Genomic DNA, 23,305 nt, shown 5'->3' with positions numbered 1-23,305 from the left:
TCAAATTTCTAAAAATTATCAATCAAAATTAATGTAATTGATATATATATGATAATTGCTCATGATTTAGGTGAAACTTAAATTAGAGAATGACTATACGAGTATATATTTGGGGACTCCTTAAGAGCTGAATTAATGGATATAAGATATGGCTTGGAACTTTGACGGGATCTCGGTGTGTAGAAAATATGATGTATGAGTCTGATCTTTATTTTTAATTTAAATTAATATTGTTTTTTTTAACAAATATTCACATATACCCGTGAATCTACTTACAAAAATTTATAATATTCATTGATACTTAATAAATATTCGTACAAACACAAAACAGGCATGAATACTATAAAAAATATTTTATAGATATTAATAAACTAACTTTAAATACACCTCAAAATGTTTTTTCATCTAGCAGGGTGATGATGATAGATTACTGCTCAAACTTATCTTGTCTTATTGTCATCCTTAATAATAATTTAGTTCGCATAATATCAAATCATATTTATAAAAATCATTAATATTTTATTTTATATAATATATAAGTTATTATATGAAGTATATATATATATATATATACTACAATATTAATATGAAAATAAACATCACCATTCTTTTAAAAAACAAACGTTATACTTAATTTCTATATATTATTAAAATTTATTGTCTTTTTATTATAATAAGTATTAAAATAAAAAAATTTAAAAATTTACATATTAATGAAAGATATATTTCCTTAAATGAAAGATTAATACTATATTATCAATTAGAATAATAATATATTTATACTAATTTATCGTGTATTGCATGAGTCTGGTACTAATTTTTCTTAAACTATACGCTCCTACATCTACTTTATTTTATACTCATTTACATTCCCTTTATATCTTTCTTTCTTCCACCTTATTTCTCACGTATTTATCTTTCTTAACAAACACAACTAATTGACTCAAGTAAAGATGTAAGAAATATACACAAAACCCTGGTACTTTAAATGATTGTTGAATGGTTATCCATTGTATATGCCTCAAGAAAAATGTTCACTATAACTTATTTTCTTTTCTGTCTCTCTCACAATATCACTTATCACATTTGTCTTTCTTTTTTTAATGTTTCTCTTCCTTCTACCCCGTATTCTCCAAATTGAGGTTAACGTTCATCATAATTAATGCTTGGTATACCTCTTAGATGTTTTTAAATTTTAATTATTTTTAAAAATTTTGTACCCACTCAAATATAACATTACAACAATTAAACATCTTTATTTTATTATATTTATAATCAAATTCAATTTATAACAGTTTTTTATTTTTATTTTATGTTATATATTAGTCACAGCGCATAATATAAATTTTAGAATTTGTTGTGTTCACTATCTAAGCATTCATTATTGTGTTGTATTCTTGTTTGGCTAATATACGTGCTTCGCCGGGAAGAATAGCTAGTGCCAAGAGTCATGTAAATGAGGGACTGTTTCACTTTCACCTTTTGTTTTCTTTATAAATAATCACCATCCATATACCGCTGTAATGTCTAGCAGTAAAAAAATGATAGTACAACGGCAAAATAGGGGGCAGAACATGAATCTGAATCCAGTCCAAGACTAAACAGAAAGGATCTTCTACGTTTAGACTGTATAAAGAACTTCACCTGCCAACACAAATAATCTCTAAAATAGTATGAACTTTTAAGTGGGGTAAAAAGTGCTAGGCAAAAGAAAGGGGACAGAAATACTGCGAAGGTGAAAATAATTTACATGTTAGTTTGTTTGTTACTGAGAACTGCTAAAAAGTTAGTTCTCGCATATTACAACAGCTTTTGTCTAGATGCCGGAAAAAGCTAACCTGCAAATGTGCACAAGTGATCCATTGTCAATGATTTTTTTTTATTACCATGATACTAATATGAAGTTATCTTGTCAAAAGCGATGATTAATCTTTATTGCACTATTCCACTCTTAACATGATCTATTTCTATTTCGTACCTAATAATCAATCAGGATTTGAACCTTTGAGCACTAAAAAGACTTACAATCCCCTGAAGTGAGAGTTACTGGTAGTCTACCAGCTATCCAATAGTGAGCCGCACCATTTGAATTTTCAGGGCTAGATTGTAATATCAACCAATCATGTTTTGTCTGAATATCAAGAAAAAAAATGGATATACCTTAGCCATACATTACTGGCTTATAAGCAAAGATTAAATAGTATTAGCCAAACATATTAAGTACGAAAAAAATTCTCATATACTTCAAATTGCACGCCCACATTGATCTAAAGGCAAGTGCAGCCCAGTTGGATTTGTAAATAGCAAGTATATTTCATAGATACAGTAAAAAGAACAAATTAAAAATTAGTAGACTACAATGACACTTTACCTGACTGATGCTTTTCTGGATTCTCTTGACCTCTACTGGTACTAGGCTTGCTGACATTTGGTTGGTTCATTGTCTGATACCACATATGCAAATGGACTTCATAAATGTTTGCATCTTTAAAAAAAATGACAAATAAAAAGAAAGAGATACACGAACAGTATGTTTGATTCCCTTTCTCACTTTCTTTATTTAAAAAAACTGTTTTCTAAAACAATTCTAACAATAAATTTCTTATCTCAAATCTGTTAAGTTTTGAAAATTGTTTCCAAGACTAGTATTTAAAAACAAAAACAACAGAAACAGCAAGAAGATGTTTTCTCATCCTCTGGTTTTGCTTTCTTCAAGTTCCTTTGTTCAACTGCTCAGAAGACAATTTTTTTGAAGAAAGAAATATGCTTAAGGGACAAACACTTTCAAATATGATGAGCGCTCAAACAAATCTTGGAGAACATAATACTGTTTTTAAAAATAATAAACAAACAAGGCTGGGGTATCAATCCAAAACTCGAGTTTTTTTTTGTCTAAAATTGGGGATTCAAAACAGAGTTAGCCTGTTAGTGATGTGCCTTGGAAACCAACAGAGTTTTGCCGGTGCATATCATTTAAAGAAGGGTATTATGATGATGCACCGAAGATGATATGTAATGGTGGACTGGAATACAATAAATTTACCTGCATTAATTGTAACTGTGCCTGTTGGAGACTGAGGTACTGTTGATAAGGATCAGTGAAGTTTGGGATACGTGATTCATCTGGATCTAGTGTACCAAGTGAGTTAAGCATATTATTATCTGGGTGATTTGCTCCTTGCATTCTGGATGAATCAGGTGTAGCAACATGGGGCATATGGAAAGGAGGCATAGGAAACCTTGGTCCCAAATGAGCAGCTGCAGTTGCTGCTGGCAAAGTTGAACTAGCTAACATATTGGGAAATGGCATTACTGATCTGCTCATTCCCATCCCCATTCCCATTTCCATGCCCATACCCATACCCATCCCAATCCCCATTCCCATTGGTGGCATATACTGCTGGATTCCAGGAAATATCATAGGTACCATGCCACATCCCATGGACATTATCTGCATACATAAATTGTATTTTGTTCTTGTTACAAATGATAGTATATTACCATGGAATGTAAATAGTAAATAAACATGATAGCATATGACCAATAGACATAATATGGGTCATAAATTGAGTCACAAACTCACAATTGTGTAGAACATGCGAACTCTTTAATAAATACTATTAGCTTTCATCTAAATAACATTATGCCAAATACAACCTCTTTTTTTTTTTTTTTGGTCTGCAAAGATAAATATATATATATTGAATAAAAAGTACCAGAGGTACTATTACAAAATAAAAGTCCATATAATTGGTTCCTGAAAGCAGACAACACAGTCTGATAAGGAACCAAAATATGGAGGGAATACATATAAATTAAAACCAAGAGTGTAACCCTACTACTGCAAAAAATTCTGTCGAAGGTTACTCGACCATTGATTAAAATGTAAAGAGAAGTCCTTCTCCAAATTGTGAAGCCAAGTCCATACTAAAAAAGATGCATCTTCAACCAGTTTGTTGCCATCAAAAGTTGCATTGGAAAATACAATGCTGTTTCTAAGCTGCCAAATAGACCAAGTAACCGCCATCCACCACCACTGCCACCTCCTAGATCTTATACCAGCCTCTTTCAATGAAGAGAACTGCATGAAATGATCTGTTATCCTCCATGGAAGAGGTCCCTGCATATTTACCCAATTCATTGTTTCCCACCATATAGGCTGAGTCTTACTGCAGTGAATAAAAATGTGGGAAGCAGTCTCCTCCCCCCTTCTGCAGAAAGGACAAGTCAGATCCAAGATCTGCACTTGCCTGGCCCTTAAATTAACTTTTGTAGGTAATCTGTCCCACAGTAACCTCCAAGCAAACATTAAAAACTTGCTCGGGATCTTGATCTTCCAAAGGTCCTTAAAGCAGACGTGAAGGTTGTCAACAGCTACCTCCTCCCAAATCGAAGAGTAAGCACTTCGAGTAGAGAAGATACCCGATGCTTCTGCTGTCCAAACCCAAGTGTCGGAACCTTGAGGATTAATGGATATACCTTCAACTTCATCGAGGAAGGATATGGCTGATTCTATTTCTCTGTCAAACAGCTGGCGTCTCCAAGTAAAGTTCCAGTTCCACCCAAGGCTGCTATGCTGCCCCATGGAACCAACCAGCTGGTATTGATGGTTGGAATTCACATAGAGCCGCGGGTACTTTTCAGCTAAAGATTGATCGTGACTAATCCACCTATCCTCCCAAAATCTGACCTTATCTCCAGCTTCTACCTTCCACTTAATTTGCTGGTAAAGAGTCTTTCCATTGCAGGGCAAATGCATAACTTTTATTAAATCCCTCCACCAAATTGACTGACAGCTTGAGTTTCCTTCTCCAACTAGACCTCTCCAGCCCCCATATTTAGCTTCCAAAAGTGCCACCCATAGAGCCCCTTGTTGGTACATAAGGTTCCACATCCATTTTCCAAGGAGGGCCACATTAAAGGTATGGATGTCTTTAATGCCTAAACCTCCTCTGTCTTTGGGTAAGCAAACTGTTTTCCAAGATATCCAGGCAATTTTGTTGTTGTCATGACCTCCTCCCCAAAGAAAGCTTCTCTGAATTCTGATTAATTTGTCAGCCACCATACGGGGAACCCTGAAAAAAGAAAAATAATAAATAGGGAGAGCAGTAAGGACTGATTGGATAAGAGTCACTCTCCCCCCATATGAGATATATCTCTTCTTCCAAGTAGCTAGTCTCCTCTCAAATTTTTGTATAATAGGTTCCCACACATGAGCTTGCCTCGGGTTAGCCCCAATGGGTATACCAAGATAAACAAAAGGAAGAGCTAACTGACTACAATTAAGGTAGGTAGCTGCCATTTGCCTCCACTGGTCATCCCTACCAAAAGCACCAAAAGAGCTTTTGGCAAAATTTATTTTTAAACCAGAAACCACTTCAAAAGTTCTAAGTATAGCTTTGAGAACTTTCACATTTTCCATAGAAGCTTCACCAAAAAAGATCGTGTCATCCGCGTATTGTAATAAGCTAATACTGATTTCAGAACTAGCAATATTGAAGCCTTTGTATAGGTTTGCTGCCAGCGCTGTCCTCATCAAACCATTCAAAGCCTCAGCAACTATATTGAATAAAAAAGGAGCTAGAGGGTCCCCTTGTCTAAGACCCCTTTGAGGCTTGAACTCCTTTGTGGGGCTACCGTTGACTAAGACTGAAATTGAGGCTGATTTCAGACACCCTTCCATCCAGCTGATCCATTTAGGACTAAACCCTGTTCTTTTCAGCATATACAGCAAAAAATTCCATGATACCGAGTCATAAGCCTTTTCATAATCAACTTTGAATATGAGGCAGGGTTTATGGCTCCTTTTAGCTTCATCAATGACTTCATTAGCTATGAGGACACTGTGAAGAAGGTGTCTCCCTTCAATAAACGCTGATTGAGCTTCATTAATGATGGTAGGCAGCACTGTCTTCATTCTCTTAGCTAGGATCTTCGCCACAATCTTATACATACAGCCTATGAGGGATATAGGTCTGTAATCGTTCAAAACTTGTGGATCAACCTTCTTTGGAATTAAAGCTAGGAAGGAAGCATTGCCTCCCCTAGGAAAAATTCCGTTAGCATGAAATTCATCTAAAAAACGAAGAATATCAGGTTTGAGCAACTGCCAAAAGCTCTTGATGAAATTAAAGTTGATCCCATCAGGCCCTGGGCTCTTGTCACTCCCACAATCCCAGATTGCTTCCCTCACTTCCTCCTCCAAAAACGGCTTCACCAGCTCTATATTTTGTTGATGAGAAATGCATTGAAAGGGGGTGCCATCTAAAGTGGGTCTGTGGATGTCTGGTTCCATAAACCTATGCAAAAAGAAAGATCTCACCTCTTCCTTCACAACCGGAGGTTCAGTTGTCCAAACACCATCCACCATAACTCCTTTCAGAGAGCTGCTACTGCGGTTGGCATTTATCACCATGTGAAAAAAGCGAGAATTGCAATCACCCTCCTTGATCCACCTTGATCTGGATTTCTGTCTCAGCAAGGACTCATGGGCTTGGGCTGCGGCCCAAAGATCTTCCTGCAGTTGTTTTCTATGCTGCTGTTCATGAGGGGACAAAATCCTTTGGCTTATGTCTTCCTCCAGCTTGTTTAGATCAGCCTCAATCTTGTTAATCTTTGATAAAGTATCTCCAAAAAGATGTTTATTCCAAGCCTTCAAGCTGTGCTTCAAGTTCTTGAACTTTTGTTTGAGGATAAATCCACCCCAACCTGGCTGTTGAATAGCATTCCAGCTATGGTGAACAGCCTCCTTGAAAGATTTATCTCTAAGCCAACAATCCAAGATACGAAAAGGTTTTGGGCCCCAATCAATTTCCTTAGAGCGAAGTACAATTGGGCAATGGTCTGAGAAATTCCGAGCAAGAGTGCATTGAGAACTGCTGGGCCATCTAACCATCCAGTCATGGGAAACCAAAAATCTATCCAGTCTGCTTTTAGATGTACCATTAGGTCTATACCATGTAAACTTCCTTCCCAACCAGGGGACCTCTAAGACTTCTAAATCATCAATCCATTGATTAAATTCTCTGGTACAGCTATCTTCATGAAGGCTTTGTACATCAGAAAATCTTTCATGAGGGCTCCTTATAGAATTAAAATCTCCCATTAAACACCACAAACCCCCCTCCATAGATTGCCTGAGCTGCTTTATAGAGTCCCAAAGAATCCTTTTGTTATGAATGTCGCAAGGAGAGTAGATAGAAACTAGAGTTATCATTTGAGCTTCTTGAATCCATTCCCCAACCAGAATAATAAACCCAATTCCAAGAATCTTCCTTTGCAATCTGAATGACTTCTCACTCCATAGACAAAGAATACCACCAGCAGAATTAATAGCTGGGAGTATTTCCCATCTTACATCAACATTACCCCATAAAGCCTGACACATAGGTGAATCTACCGCATCTTTCTTAGTCTCTTGAAGGCAAATAAAGTCCACAGTCTCCTTCTTGATCATTCTTCTGATTGCTCCCCACTTAACACCCCTCCCAAGGCCCCTAACGTTGTATGAAATTATCTTCATGGATTCCTACTATTATTAGCCCTTCTTGTTGCCTCCGCTCTATCTCTCTCCTCCATGTGTTGGAATTTCTCCAGAATATCCTCCCTACTCCCTTCTCCAGTAAGACCCAACTGTTTTGCCACATCCAATATGAGATTTGCCTCATGATCGTGTTGGGTTTCTGATATAGGGGTTGCCACTGCTGCTTCCATAGTGATCTGTTGCTGTAAAGAAACCTGATGAGTTTCCTCTGGCTGGATCGAACTATTATTCTGGTGCTGTTGATTATTTTCGAAGATTGTTGAAACATTAGGATTAGATGAGGGGAGGCCCATATTTGATTGCTTTTGGGACCTCTTCTTCCTTGAATAAACTTGCCACTGATTTCCGTCTGGCCCAACTTTTGTTTGAAGGCCCAGCAAAGAATTTTTGTCTTTGGGGGTAGAATAGGAAAAATGCTCATCTTGTTGTGCTGACCGTAGACTGTTGTTTGTTGGGTGCCCCTCCATATCATTGTCCATAGGCTTATCACATGTGTCAGCCCTGTCTTCAAATAATGCCACGTTTCCGTCTTCTGCATGATCTTTCTTTTGGCCCGAAAACCCCCCCCTAGACCTCCCGTTACCACCATAACTCTGTTTGTGATGTTTCTTAGCCTCTACACTCCTGGCGTCAGGGCTAACCTCATGTCTCTCCTCTGCTTTTGTCTCCACAAACTGGGAAAAGGATTTGAATTTATGACCAGGCAAAGGAGTTACCCGTGTTTCCGCTATGGACCGAGGGTAAATACCCACCGGGTCGCACCCGTCTGAAAAACCTGCGGGTAACATCCATGTCTGCTGGATTTTGGTGCCCCGCGATGAGTTCGCGACCTCCTCCTCTCGCGCGGATAGCAGTTCCGACACCTGCGGAGGTACCCGACTTAGCCCCCCTCGGTCATCGGCGCCGGCGAGGTACTGAGAAGCTCCCCCGTGAGGATTACTACAGGACTCCAACTCCGGTAGGTCTGAAGCAGTATCGCCGTGATCCCAGTTGATGTGGGATGAGCTATCGAACATGGAGTCATCGGAGTTAATCTCCTCCGATGACCCTTCTGCGTTTCCCGCCCTCCGCGAACATCCTACGTGACCTTGACAAGATTCCTCATTGATGTGGACCATGAATTTGGCGCCGTCGATCATCACTTCCACCGTATGTTGAATGGATGGCCGCCATTGAGTCCGGATAAGAAGCCGCGCTTTATCCACCCTTCTTTTCTCCTCGACTGCGTCGTCGATGTCCACAACCTCACCCATAGGAGCTATAATCTGGTTAAAGTGTTTTGGGTTCCATGCCTGAACAGGGATCCCCCAGCACTGAATCCATGTTAACCGATAATCTACTCTCATGTTTGGGTGCCATCTTTCAATAGATGAGAATAGGAATGTTCTGTCTCCATTGATGAGCTGGTTTGCGTCATATTCAGAGAGACCCAGCAGGAGGACTTGGTCATCACCCATGAAAGTTGTGCGTATATCCTTTCCCGTCTCCCACATTAACTCTTCCTCCACACGATCATACATTGCTGGGTTTTTTAAGTGAGCTACCCATGCTTCCTTCAACCACAAAGTATCTTCTGGTTCAAGTTGTATTTGGGCCACCGATAAGGAAGTATGTTGGTTGTTGGGGATGAAAACAGACTTCTGATCTCCCTCTCTACTTGTGTTTCGTCTCAGTGCGTCTGCATATGATATTGGCGGCGCATTTCGATTACGAAATTCCCCTCCTTGCTTTCTGTCCATGGGTAGCTTTGCCTGGATATTACCCCTTGTCTCTCGACCTTTCTCCCTCCCATACTTTGGGAGGTTAACGAACAGTTTCAGACCCCCTATAACGATGCTATCCAATTTCTTCACCAAGAAAGGGATGTCTTGAACCCCTTTAAACCTGACGAAACCATATCTTCTTCCCGCCAGGTTCCTTCTTTTCGGAATGAAAATCTCTCGGACATCCCCCCATCTCTTGAAGTGATACCACAGATCTTTCTCTGTGATGTCTTCGGCAAAGCGGGAGAAATATAAGGACGTGATGTCCTTATTATCTCTCCAATTGGACCCTGAATGAGTCAACTTAGCTCTTCCTAAGTTTCCGGCATAGCTCCGTCGAGACGTCTCCCCGATGCTCTCTCTCTCACACTTAGCTCCGTTAGCCCTCGGTGTAACTCTCCATCTCCCAGAGTTTCTCTCTCTCCTCACTCTTTCTCTCTCTCTCAATCTCTCTCTTTCTTTCTTTCTCTCTCTCACTCTCATCTCTCTTTTTTCATATTCCAAATACAACCTCTTTGGCTCTGCCACCCTGCTTCTTTCACTAAAAGGATGTGCAGTTTCCTCTAAAGAAAACTTTTCAATAAGAATTAACAGTTTATTGCTTTGTTTTGTCATCCTTATTTTTCTCGCTTTTCTCCTTAAACCTTTTTAAGGCTCAAAGACATTTTATAAATTATGGATGCTGATAAATCAAACCATATTCAAGTAGATTGCTCGATTAATGTACTCAATTGCTTTGTTAGCAAAACAATTTGTTTATATAAAAGGTTTACCTGCACTTTTATTTGCAGTGACTTCAAGTACTCAATTGCTTCATCCAGTATTGAAGCTTTGTCAGACTATCAAATTCAGAAAAGGAATCAATATTAGAAAGAGCTATGAGGAAGGAAGTAAAATCTCAAGCATAATAAATTAAAACAAAAAAGGTACTAAAAAATTTAATAATTCTGTTGTCCTGACCTTGTTGCACCGAGGTATAAGTTCTTGCAAAGCTTTCATCTGCAGGGAAATACAATATGAAACTTTCTGAAAATGAGAAAAACAACATAAAATTCATAGACTCATCAAAGTTATGTAAGTACAAACCCTCACCCTCCCTGAGAGATTATGGACTTCTGCGGCATGAGATCTTTTCGTAGATGTAGAACCACGAACTTGCTTTTTAGCTTCCGGAGATTCAAAATCAACATCCTTTTGCAGTGAGACCAATGGAAATAAGAATATAGAAGTAGCATAAAACATAAATGTATACAGATTGCAAAATATAGAAAAGAGACAACAAAAATGCCGTTATCTTATAAACTATTGATCCGTCTCATCTGTTCCAAGTTCCAACGTATAGATCAAGTAGTCTGTTTCCATGGGAAGCCACCAACTTATAATCTTGTGTACAAAGTCCCATTCCCCCTCGTTTTTGGTAAATTTAGAAGTATCACAACTTAAACCCAAGATTTCTACCTATTTCCCTGCCCCATCAAACTTCACAACTAAGTCCAAGTTTTTCTTTGTCATTATATATAGGCACTTTACCAAGGAATTTTACTTTAGCAAAATAATAATTATGAGCGTCCTCTTGAGAGATGAACTGACTCTTGCTTAATAAGATCAATTGAAATAATAATAAAAAATTGTAGTTTTCCAAAAGGCTGTAACATGGAAGTCATGAATGGGGAACTAGTAATCATCTTACCACCATCAATAAAAGGTTCATGTTTAATTATCACCTGATACATACATAAGCATAGTTAATAACAGCATCTATATTACATTTGGAGATAAATTTATATTAACCTATCACAAACTCGAACAAACAATAGATAAAGCATGAGCCTATTAAACAGTTTGTTGGAGGGAGTTATAGGTTTTCATTTTAGAGTGTGGAAAATGTCTCACATCCTCACTAGATCAATCTTTATAGTAGTAATATAGTATATAGAAATTTTGACCAAACTCACGTTCAGTCAGCATCATGACGGCTTAATTCCTTAGTATTTTGACATTAACTTTCCTAAGTTAAACAAAACTAGTAGTAATTTCTTTTGGGCCAGTTCTCAAAATATCAAACCTATATAGGCTATACAGTAAAATTGCAAACATGTGCACATGAATCACTCCAGTCCATCAAGTCCAATCCACCATGCTCCTTGGTTAGAAGGTCTCGAATCTTCCAATATACACGTGGCATCACCGTATGCAACCGCGTCGCGTTTAAGGGTTTCGATAGAGAAACGACACCATAGACATGTCCACACACCGAAAAAGTTAGATGATTGAGAATTAGATAGACGGTGAATTGAATGCGAGGGAGTGTGCTCACACATCACTCCCCCGGCGTAGGATAGCCAACACTAACGCATATGGAACGTGTGACTGTGAGACATACGGTGAAACCTAAAATCATGGTTTTAAATTTGGGCGACCCAAAAAACTTTATATTCCTGGAAAATGTGATTGCCATTGTATTGTGCGAATGAATCAAAATATCTTCATATTACGATCATAAGTGCGATCATGGAATGCTATTTAAAATCATGCCAAAAATAAATAATAATAAAAAAGAACTGAGTGGACTCACTTACCTCGCTCTGATACTCCGATTCCTCTTGTTCCCTTCCCTTCCTCTTCCGGTTCACCACTGGTTCTCTCTGAACCGGTTCAGCGCTCCCGCTCGAACCGCCAGGCGATGACGTCACGGTCACGTCGCAGGTCGCCGTCTCCCTCCCGCCATCCGACGCGGGGGTTTTACCGGCGGCGGCGCTGACGCTCGCGCGGCCGGTTTCCACGTGCTCCGCCGTGGCTACCGGCGTGTCGCACGAATCCGCAACCGTCGGCTGCGCCGGCGCGGCCGCCTTCGAACTCGACGACGCATTTCCGTGCTTTGCGAAGTGCGTGAAATTGTGTATCCTGCTCAGCGTATGCTCCTGCCGCCTCGGCGGCGGAATCGGAGGCCGAGGAGCCGGATGCTGGAGCTCCGTCGTGCGAACGGAGGACTGCACGGAGGCGCTGCTTTGATTCTGGCTCGCGGTGGCGTATGGCGGCGGGTAGAGGATGTCGGCGCAGAAATCGTGGTGATCGAAGGGAGGAGGATCTTCATGGATTGGATAGTGCAGCCACGACGCCATTTCGTCTTCTTGCATGAACAAGTGTTGGCTATTGTAGTTTTCCGCTTCGGAGGATCGAATCTCCCTCGCCGGAATGGGGCCGTCGCCGTCCGTCGTCGGCGGTTGTTTTCTGAACGGTCGTTGGTTTTGGTTTTGCATCACGACCTGGCCGTTTTGCCATAACAGTTCCATGATCTCATCGTTTTGCCTGTTTTAATTGTGGTCGCTTTCAGCTACTTAATGCACACACACAAAAAAAGAGGAATAAAATGAAATTGAAAATAATAGAGAAGAGAGTTACGTGGACGGTTTCTTTGAGACAGGAATTGGGTATTCTTCGTCGTCGTCGTCCATTTGGATTTCGAAATCTAGAACACAGTGATTCGTTTTGCCTCTGTTCATGATTTCAATGACAAGAGTAGTTAAATTTATAAGAAAATTCAATAATTCATGAGGAATATGAAGAGGGATTTGTTAATAGGAACAGAAGAAGCAAAAGGGGATACTTACTACTATTGCAGCAGAGGAGCATAGTAAGTGAAGATGTCTTTCTTTGGAACTTAATTTTTTTGTTGCTGGTGTGGAGAATCAATCTTTGAAATGAATTGGTATGTTATTAGGAAGAAGAATATCTTCTTTTTATTAATTTTACTAGTAATGTTTAGAGTAATAAATGGGTGTTTTGGGTTGGAGGTAGCTGGAGCTGGGGTTCTTGTGTTTGTGTTATGGTTGAAGGATGAAGAAAGATAACGCATCTCTCCGAATAATGGGAAGAAGCTAAAGGACGATAGCCATTTTTGACGGTTTGCATTAATTTCCCTTTTTTTCCATTAAAAAAGAGTCAAGATCCTTCCAAAGAAATAAATAAATAAACAGTGCATGATTAGTCATTTTAGTTTTAGCATACTTATTCATCTTCACCTTCTTAAGAGTTTGATTCCTTGTAGAATAAACAAAGTGAAAGGAGAAAAAAATTATTGAAATGTATAATGTTCATGATTTTTTTTTTATAATAAATATTTTTTTTATTTTAATTACTTAAATTAATGTTCTACCTCTTAAAGTATTTGTTAGCAAGATTTATAATATAATAATTTTTAAAATAATTATCAAAGTTAATAAGTTTATAGTTAAAATAGAAACACTAAAATAACCTATACTGTTATAGATATTAATAAACTAACTTTAAATACACCTCAAAATGTATTTTCATCTAGCAGGGTGATGATGATAGATTACTACTCAAACTTATCTTGTCTTATTATTGTCATCCTTAATAATAATTTAGTTAGCATAATATCAAATCATATTTATAAAAATCATTAATATTTTATTTTATATAATATATAAGTTATCATATGAAGTATATATATATATATATATATATATATATATATATATATATATAATATTAATATGAAAATAAACATCACCATTCTTTAAAAAAACAAACGTTATACTTAATTTCTATATATTATTAAAATTTATTGTCTTTTTATTATAATAAGTATTAAAATAAAAAATTTAAAAATTTACATATTAATGAAAATATATTTCCTTAAATGAAAGATTAATATTATATTATCAATTAGAATAATAATATATTTATACTAATTTATCGTGTATTGCATGAGTCTGGTACTAATTTTTCTTAAACTATACGCTCCTGCATCTACTTTATTTTATACTCATTTACATTCCCTTTATTTCTTTCTTTCTTCCACCTTATTTCTCACGTATTTATCTTTCTTAACAAGCACACCTAATTGACTCAAGTAAAGATGTAAGAAAAATATTCACAAAACCCTGGTACTTTAAATGATTGTTGAATGGTTATCCATTGTATATGCCTCAAGAAAAATGTTCACTATAACTTATTTTCATTTCTGTCTCTCTCACAATATCACTTATCACATTTGTCTTTCTTTTTTTAATGTTTCTCTTCCTTCTACTCCATATTCTCCAAATTGAGGTTAACGTTCATTATAATTAATGCTTGGTATACCTCTTAGATATTTTTAAATTTTAATTATTTTTAAAATTTTTGTACCCACTCAAATATAACATTACAACAATTAAACATCTTTATTTTATTATATTTATAATCAAATTCAATTTATAACAGTTTTTATTTTTATTTTATGTTATATATTAGTCACAGCGCATAATATAAATTTTAGAATTTGTTGTGTTCACTATCTAAGCATTCATTATTGTGTTGTATTCTTGTTTGGCTAATATACGTGCTTCGCCGGGAAGAATAGCTAGTGCCAAGAGTCATGTAAATGAAGGACTGTTTCACTTTCACCTTTTGTTTTCTTTATAAATAATCACCATCCATATACCGCTGTAATGTCTAGCAGTAAAAAAATGATAGTACAACGGCAAATAGGGGGCAGAACATGAATCTGAATCCAGTCCAAGACTAAACAGAAAGGATCTTCTACGTTTAGACTGTATAAAGAACTGCACCTGCCAACACAAATAATCTCTAAAATAGTATGAACTTTTAAGTGGGGTAAAAAGTGCTGGGCAAAAGAAAGGGGACAGAAATACTGCGAGGGTGAAAATAATTTACATGTTAGTTTGTTTGTTACTGAGAACTGCTAAAAAGTTAGTTCTCGCATATTACAACAGCTTTTGTCTAGATGCCGGAAAAAGCTAACCTGCAAATGTGCACAAGTGATCCATTGTCAATGATTTTTTTTTATTACCATGATACTAATATGAAGTTATCTATGAAGTTATCTATTAAGTTATCTTGTCAAAAGTGATGATTAATCTTTATTGCACCATTCCACTCTTAACATGATCTATTTTGTACCTAATAATCAATCAGGATTTGAACCTTCGAGCACTAAAAAGACTTACAATCCCCTGATGTGAGAGTTACTGGTAGTCTACCAGCTATCCAATAGTGAGCCGCACCATTTGAATTTTCAGGGCTAGATTGTAATATCAACCAATCATGTTTTGTCTGAATATCAAGAAAAAAAAATGGATATACCTTAGCCATACATTACTGGCTTATAAGCAAAGATTAAATAGTATTAGCCAAACATATTAAGTACGAAAAAAATTCTCATATACTTCAAATTGCACGCCCACATTGATCTAAAGGCAAGTGCAGCCCAGTTGGATTTGTAAATAGCAAGTATATTTCATAGATACAGTAAAAAGAACAAATTAAAAATTAGTAGACTACAATGACACTTTACCTGACTGATGCTTTTCTGGATTCTCTTGACCTCTACTGGTACTAGGCTTGCTGACATTTGGTTGGTTCATTGTCTGATACCACATATGCAAATGGACTTCATAAATGTTTGCATCTTTAAAAAAAATGACAAATAAAAAGAAAGAGATACACTAACAGTATGTTTGATTCCCTTTCTCACTTTCTTTATTTAAAAAAACTGTTTTCTAAAACAATTCTAACAATAAATTTCTTATCTCAAATCTGTTAAGTTTTGAAAATTGTTTCCAAGACTAGTATTTAAAAACAAACAACAGACACAGCATGAAGATGTTTTCTCATCCTCTGGTTTTGCTTTCTTCAAGTTCCTTTGTTCAACTGCTCAGAAGACAATTTTTTTGAAGAAAGAAATATGCTCAAGGGACAAACACTTTCAAATATGATGAGCGCTCAAACAAATCTTGGAGAACATAATACTGTTTTTAAAATAATAAACAAACAAGGCTGGGGTATCAATCCAAAACTCGAGTTTTTTTTTTGTCTAAAATTGGGGATTCAAAACAGAGTTAGCCTGTTAGTGATGTGCCTTGGAAACCAACAGAGTTTTGCCGGTGCATATCATCTAAAGAAGGGTATTATGATGATGCACCGAAGATGATATGTAATGGTGGACTGGAATACAATAAATTTACCTGCATTAATTGTAACTGTGCCTGTTGGAGACTGAGGTACTGTTGATAAGGATCAGTGAAGTTTGGGATACATGATTGATCTGGATCTAGTGTACCAAGTGAGTTAAGCATATTATTATCTGGGTGATTTGCTCCTTGCATTCTGGATGAATCAGGTGTAGCAACATGGGGCATATGGAAAGGAGGCATAGGAAACCTTGGTCCCAAATGAGCAGTTGCAGTTGCTGCTGGCAAAGTCGAACTAGCTAACATATTGGGAAATGGCATTACTGATCTGTTCATTCCCATTCCCATTTCCATGCCCATACCCATACCCATACCCATCCCAATCCCCATTCCCATTGGTGGCATATACTGCTGGATTCCAGGAAATATCATAGGTACCATGCCACATCCCATGGACATCATCTGCATACATAAATTGTATTTTGTTCTTGTTACAAATGATAGTATATTACCATGGAATGTAAATAGTAAATAAACATGATAGCATATGACCAATAGACATAATATGGGTCATAAATTGAGTCACAAACTCACAATTGTGTAGAACAAGCCAACTCTTTAATAAATATTATTAGCTTTCATCTAAATAACATTATGCCAAATACAACCTCTTTGGCTCTGCCACCCTGCTTCTTTCACTAAAAGGATGTGCAGTTTCCTCTAAAGAAAACTTTTCAATAAGAATTAACAGTTTATTGCTTTGTTTTGTCATCCTTATTTTTCTCGCTTTTCTCCTTAAACCTTTTTAAGGCTCAAAGACATTTTATAAATTATGGATGCTGATAAATCAAACCATATTCAAGTAGATTGCTCGATTAATGTACTCAATTGCTTTGTTAGCAAAACAATTTGTTTATATAAAAGGTTTACCTGCACTTGTAATTGCAGTGACTTCAAGTACTCAATTGCTTCATCCAGCATTGAAGCTTTGTCAGACTATCAAATTCAGAAAAGGAATCAATATTAGAAAGAGCTATGAGGAAGGAAGTAAAATCTCAAGCATAATAAATTAAAACAAAAAAGGTACTAAAAAATTTAATAATTCTGTTGTCCTGACCTTGTTGCACCGAGGTATAAGTTCTTGCAAAGCTTTCATCTTCTCATTAATTCTATCTCGACGCCTCTGCAGGGAAATACAATATGAAACTTTCTGAAAATGAGAAAAACAACATAAAATTGATGGACTCATCAAAGTTATGTAAGTACAAACCCTCACCCTCTCTGAGAGATTATGGACTTCTGCAGCATGAGATCTTTTCGTAGATGTAGAACCACGAACTTGCTTTTTAGCTTCCGGAGATTCAAAATCAACATCCTTTTGCAGTGAGACCAATGGAAATAAGAATATAGAAGTAGCATAAAACATAAATGTATACAGACTGCAAAATATAGAAAAGAGACAACAAAAATGCCGTTATCTTATAAACTATTGATCCGCCTCATCTGTTCCAAGTTCCAACTTATAGGTCAAGTAGTCTGTTTCCATGGGAAGCCACCAACTTATGATCTTGTGTACAAAGTCCCATTCCCCCTTGTTTTTGGTAAATTTAGAAGTATCACAACTTAAACCCAAGATTTCTACCTATTTCCCTGCCCCATCAAACTTCACAACTAAGTCCAAGTTTTTCTTTTAGTCATTATATATAGGCACTTTACCAAGGAATTTTACTTTAGCAAAATAATAATTATGAGCGTCCTCTTGAGAGATGAACTGACTCTTGCTTAATAAGATCAATTGAAATAATAATAAAAAATTGTAGTTTTCCAAAAGGCTGTAACATGTAAGTCATGAATGGGGAACTAGTAATCATCTTACCACCATCAATAAAAGGTTCATGTTTAATTATCACCTGATACATACATAAGCATAGTTAATAACAGCGTCTATATTTATATTAACCTATCACAAACTCGAACAAACAATAGATAATAGATAAAGCATGAGCCTATTAAACAGTTTGATGGAGGGAGTTATAGGTTTTCATTTTAGAGTGTGGAAAATGTCTCACATCCTCACTAGATCAATCTTTATAGTAGTAATATAGTATACAGAAATTTTGACCAAACTCACGTTCAGTCCGCATCATGACGGCTTAATTCCTTAGTATTTTGACATTAACTTTCCTAAGTTAAACAAAACTAGTAGTAATTTCTTTTGGGCCAGTTCTCAAAATATCAAACCTATATAGGCTATACAGTAAAATTGCAAACATGTGCACATGAATCACTCCAGTCCATCAAGTCCAATCCACCATGCTCCTTGGTTAGAAGGTCTCGAATCTTCCAATATACACGTGGCATCACCGTATGCAACCGCGTCGCGTTTAAGGGTTTCGATAGAGAAACGACACCATAGACATGTCCACACACCGAAAAAGTTAGATGATTGAGAATTAGATAGACGGTGAATTGAATGCGAGGGAGTGTGCTCACACATCACTCCCCCGGCGTAGGATAGCCAACACTAACGCATATGGAACGTGTGACTGTGAGACATACGGTGAAACCTAAAATCATGGTTTTAAATTTGGGCGACCCAAAAAACTTTATATTCCTGGAAAATGTGATTGCCATTGTATTGTGCGAATGAATCAAAATATCTTCATATTACGATCATAAGTGCGATCATGGAATGCTATTTAAAATCATGCCAAAAATAAATAATAATAAAAAAGAACTGAGTGGACTCACTTACCTCGCTCTGATACTCCGATTCCTCTTGTTCCCTTCCCTTCCTCTTCCGGTTCACCACTGGTTCTCTCTGAACCGGTTCAGCGCTCCCGCTCGAACCGCCAGGCGATGACGTCACGGTCACGTCGCAGGTCGCCGTCTCCCTCCCGCCATCCGACGCGGGGGTTTTACCGGCGGCGGCGCTGACGCTCGCGCGGCCGGTTTCCACGTGCTCCGCCGTGGCTACCGGCGTGTCGCACGAATCCGCAACCGTCGGCTGCGCCGGCGCGGCCGCCTTCGAACTCGACGACGCATTTCCGTGCTTTGCGAAGTGCGTGAAATTGTGTATCCTGCTCAGCGTATGCTCCTGCCGCCTCGGCGGCGGAATCGGAGGCCGAGGAGCCGGATGCTGGAGCTCCGTCGTGCGAACGGAGGACTGCACGGAGGCGCTGCTTTGATTCTGGCTCGCGGTGGCGTATGGCGGCGGGTAGAGGATGTCGGCGCAGAAATCGTGGTGATCGAAGGGAGGAGGATCTTCATGGATTGGATAGTGCAGCCACGACGCCATTTCGTCTTCTTGCATGAACAAGTGTTGGCTATTGTAGTTTTCCGCTTCGGAGGATCGAATCTCCCTCGCCGGAATGGGGCCGTCGCCGTCCGTCGTCGGCGGTTGTTTTCTGAACGGTCGTTGGTTTTGGTTTTGCATCACGACCTGGCCGTTTTGCCATAACAGTTCCATGATCTCATCGTTTTGCCTGTTTTAATTGTGGTCGCTTTCAGCTACTTAATGCACACACACAAAAAAAGAGGAATAAAATGAAATTGAAAATAATAGAGAAGAGAGTTACGTGGACGGTTTCTTTGAGACAGGAATTGGGTATTCTTCGTCGTCGTCGTCCATTTGGATTTCGAAATCTAGAACACAGTGATTCGTTTTGCCTCTGTTCATGATTTCAATGACAAGAGTAGTTAAATTTATAAGAAAATTCAATAATTCATGAGGAATATGAAGAGGGATTTGTTAATAGGAACAGAAGAAGCAAAAGGGGATACTTACTACTATTGCAGCAGAGGAGCATAGTAAGTGAAGATGTCTTTCTTTGGAACTTAATTTTTTTGTTGCTGGTGTGGAGAATCAATCTTTGAAATGAATTGGTATGTTATTAGGAAGAAGAATATCTTCTTTTTATTAATTTTACTAGTAATGTTTAGAGTAATAAATGGGTGTTTTGGGTTGGAGGTAGCTGGAGCTGGGGTTCTTGTGTTTGTGTTATGGTTGAAGGATGAAGAAAGATAACGCATCTCTCCGAATAATGGGAAGAAGCTAAAGGACGATAGCCATTTTTGACGGTTTGCATTAATTTCCCTTTTTTTCCATTAAAAAAGAGTCAAGATCCTTCCAAAGAAATAAATAAATAAACAGTGCATGATTAGTCATTTTAGTTTTAGCATACTTATTCATCTTCACCTTCTTAAGAGTTTGATTCCTTGTAGAATAAACAAAGTGAAAGGAGAACAAAATTATTGAAATGTATAATGTTCATGATTTTTTTATTATTTTTATAATAAATATTTTTTATTTTAATTACTTAATTAATGTTCTACCTCTTAAAGTATTTGTTAGCAAGATTTATAATATAATTATGATAAAAGTTAATAAGTTTATTGTTAAAATAGAAACACTAAAATAACCTATACTGTTATAGAAATCAAATAATTAATCAAATCTAGAAAAAGTTTTTTTTTTTAAGGCAAATCTAGAATAAAGTTTTTAATATATCTTGTCATCGTCTTCGAACATACGGTTCTTTCCTATCCGAGTAGATCAATAAAGTGTTTTTTATTGATTGGTTTAAATATGAGATTACTAAATGTATTATATTCTTGATTGAGATAAAGGGACCTACTGACCCTTAAAACCTTCGACTAATTAACAAATGAACCATAACATCTGACAAATAATCCATAGTAATAAACTAATAATCAAATATAAACCATTCATAATCATAAGCATTGTTTAAACATACTTTTGTGATGAACTTACTAATTTAATACAATGTCTTGGATATGAGAATTTATTCTGAAGTGCGTTCAGTGGGGACACGACTTGCTATATGTGGCCCATACTTATTCGTACATTACGTTCTTAGTTTTTCGTTGGTCACCCCACTAGTTTCTTAATCAGCAATTGGTTTCCTCATAAAATCATTTTGTTGTTGTTGAATACTCCTAACATACTTTCAGCATTCCAAATTATATGAATTTTTAGAAAATAAAATTATTCTAAAATAAATATTATTTTATAAAATTAATGTTGCGTTATTTTTTTAAAAATTATTCTTGACAAGTAGTGAAAATAGTATTTAAAAAGAATAAATGAATCATCAATTAGAAAAATAAATGATATATTAAAAAATTATCTAATATTTTATTTAAAATTTAACAAATTGATTATATTTTTTAATACATGTATCAAAATCTTAAATGTCATAATCTAGATGAAAAAAAATAATATATAATCAACATTGATTAAATGATAACAATTTATTTCTCTTAATTAAGTAATTTAGGTTTAAATTCATGGTCAGAAAAATAATAACATACTTCATTCGGTCTTGATTTTAAGTAATAAAAGTCTCTTATGTTTTGGTGTCAAATATAAACAAATATATCTTACCTATATCATATTTAATGAAATTCTCTCCAAAATACATTTCATTTAATAAGGCTAAGAACTATTTTATGTTTGATATCAAATTCTAATAAAGGATAGTTTAAGAACAATGCTTATTTTTAAATTGAAAAAGACATAATTTAATGAAGTTAACTAATATTCTTACTAAGTGTGAAATGTCTTTTTTTGCTTATAATCAAGACCAAAGAGAGTATATGTTTAAAAGTTGTCTAAGGCTCTAAGTCTTGACTTTTCCTTTTCAGATATTGAGGTAATATCGAGATTAGTGACTGACTTAAGCATGATTATCAAACTCTCAAGTTAACTCACTAACTTTTACGAGTTTTTGAGTTTATTTACTCTCTGCGAGTCAATTTGTGTGCAAACTCTCTTTTTATTAAACTCTGAGTAGACTTTCAGTTTATCGAGTCAGCAAGTTAAAAAAATTAAATCAAAATGCAGGTTGTTTTTGGATTGTTTTATATCTTTTTAGTGTTCAACATACCTCCATTTGATGTGTTGTTCCTGAATCAAAGAACCCTCACTTGTGATAACATCAAACCCTTGTTCTTCAACAACATCAAACTCTCGATGAGTATGCTCTACCACTACTATAACATCCCTAAGTTATTATCTAGTAATGATACATTATTATATTTGGTTATTTAAGTATTGTGAAATTTATGATTTATTATTTTGTTTTATTATGTTGTTAAAATCTTTAATTGGCATGTTATCAGTTCTTACCAAAATCCAGAGCTAGCACGCGTAAGAGTGGTCGTGGTAGAAGAAGGCTCCTAGACTTCACACGCCGGCTTTGAGATGTGTCTTTGTCAAGAGGACAGGAGATGGGACTTGCAAAACAAGGGACTCCAACGCTCAAATAAGAATATGAATTAGGAGAAATAAGCAAATATATGCATATGAGAGCAAGTACGTGTAAGCTCGAGTGTGAGCAGTTGTGAGTGAGGGTTCGATGAAACTTGGTATTTATAAGAGTGAAGCGTATCTGCGTCCTTTTTTGTAGAGGCTGTTACAACCTTTGCAAATAATTCTCGGCTTGTAGATAATAGTCGGGAGCTTGTAGATAACGTTAAAGATAAATTGTAGCTTATAGATAAAAGCTAGAAGATAATTATACCTTGTAGATAATGTGTGATTTTGTAGATAATTAACTACCTGTCAATAGATAAATATTTTCAAATATTAATAGATTAGAAATAACCTGTTAGTTGGGGAGTCTGACTATTAAGGGTCAAGCATCCGTTCAGTATCATGTAGGATGTCACGTGTATTTTATAGGTCCTAAACAATACATTATCTATAGATATTTTATTATTATTTTTATATGAAGTGGACTTTTACGAGTCTACAAGTTAAATCCATAAGTCAAGTTTATGAAATTCTCACGGAATCTACGTGTACTCTAAATTTGATAACCTTGGACTTATAATACACATTTTTTATGGTTAAATTAGTCTATAAGTCTTCATACTATTACAAATTTTTTAATTAGGTCCCTATGCTTTATTTTTTTAAATTGGATCCATATATTGATTTTAAATTTGTAATTAAGTCCCTTCTATCATTCCCTGTTTGAGATCTATTTGGAACACTTACGTGACAAGGTTACATGAATTTTTTAATTTTCATTGTTTAT

General features: G+C 36.4%; 2 protein-coding genes across 7 annotated transcripts; both read right to left on the bottom strand.

Annotated features, from left to right (window-relative positions):
• Positions 1-1,453: 1,453 nt before the first annotated feature.
• Positions 1,454-13,280, bottom strand: LOC114370994 (transcription factor PIF1-like). Of its 3 annotated transcripts, none has more exons than XM_028328396.1 (10): positions 12,918-13,280; positions 12,709-12,801; positions 11,886-12,615; positions 10,393-10,497; positions 10,267-10,305; positions 10,080-10,145; positions 3,044-3,451; positions 2,372-2,444; positions 1,979-2,131; positions 1,454-1,838 (listed from the first exon to the last, which is right to left on the bottom strand). In XM_028328396.1, exons 2-9 carry the CDS (start codon positions 12,759-12,761, stop codon positions 2,121-2,123), a joined length of 1,485 nt encoding a protein of 494 aa, XP_028184197.1. In that variant the 5' UTR covers positions 12,762-12,801; positions 12,918-13,280; the 3' UTR covers positions 1,454-1,838; positions 1,979-2,120. The 3 variants fall into 3 exon arrangements, with proteins under 3 accessions (XP_028184197.1, XP_028184196.1, XP_028184198.1); XM_028328395.1 differs by having other exon boundaries at positions 2,026-2,131; XM_028328397.1 differs by having other exon boundaries at positions 2,026-2,131; positions 10,399-10,497; positions 12,918-13,279.
• Positions 13,281-14,689: 1,409 nt separating this feature from the next.
• Positions 14,690-20,387, bottom strand: LOC114370992 (transcription factor PIF1-like). 4 transcript variants are annotated; one of them, XM_028328394.1, is made up of 11 exons: positions 20,029-20,387; positions 19,820-19,912; positions 18,997-19,726; positions 17,518-17,616; positions 17,359-17,424; positions 17,172-17,237; positions 16,296-16,703; positions 15,626-15,698; positions 15,232-15,384; positions 14,986-15,073; positions 14,690-14,879 (listed from the first exon to the last, which is right to left on the bottom strand). In XM_028328394.1, exons 2-9 carry the CDS (start codon positions 19,870-19,872, stop codon positions 15,374-15,376), a joined length of 1,506 nt encoding a protein of 501 aa, XP_028184195.1. In that variant the 5' UTR covers positions 19,873-19,912; positions 20,029-20,387; the 3' UTR covers positions 14,690-14,879; positions 14,986-15,073; positions 15,232-15,373. The 4 variants fall into 4 exon arrangements, with proteins under 4 accessions (XP_028184195.1, XP_028184194.1, XP_028184193.1 ...); XM_028328393.1 differs by having other exon boundaries at positions 15,279-15,384; XM_028328392.1 differs by having other exon boundaries at positions 14,690-15,073.
• Between the last annotated feature and the right edge of the window lie 2,918 nt (positions 20,388-23,305).

The sequence above is a fragment of the Glycine soja genome, chromosome 10, assembly GCF_004193775.1.
Source record: "Glycine soja cultivar W05 chromosome 10, ASM419377v2, whole genome shotgun sequence".
NCBI classification, from domain to species: Eukaryota; Viridiplantae; Streptophyta; class Magnoliopsida; order Fabales; family Fabaceae; genus Glycine; species Glycine soja.
Note: the sequence above shows the minus strand (reverse complement) of the source record. Positions and strands in the feature narration are given on the sequence as shown.

Excerpts from the sequence above, each read along its gene's own strand:
- LOC114370994 (XM_028328396.1), bottom strand. The coding sequence starts at position 12,761 with ATGGACGACGACGACGAAGAATACCCAATTCCTGTCTCAAAGAAACCG. Across the intron at positions 10,146-10,266 it reads TTATACCTCGGTGCAACAAG|TCTGACAAAGCTTCAATACT; the intron begins GTCAGGACAACA and ends TGAATTTGATAG. Across the intron at positions 2,445-3,043 it reads CACAGTTACAATTAATGCAG|ACAATGAACCAACCAAATGT; the intron begins GTAAATTTATTG and ends ATGTGGTATCAG.
- LOC114370992 (XM_028328392.1), bottom strand. The coding sequence starts at position 19,872 with ATGGACGACGACGACGAAGAATACCCAATTCCTGTCTCAAAGAAACCG. Across the intron at positions 17,617-18,996 it reads AATCGGAGTATCAGAGCGAG|GATGTTGATTTTGAATCTCC; the intron begins GTAAGTGAGTCC and ends TCACTGCAAAAG. Across the intron at positions 16,704-17,171 it reads CACTGCAATTACAAGTGCAG|ATGATGTCCATGGGATGTGG; the intron begins GTAAACCTTTTA and ends TTATGTATGCAG.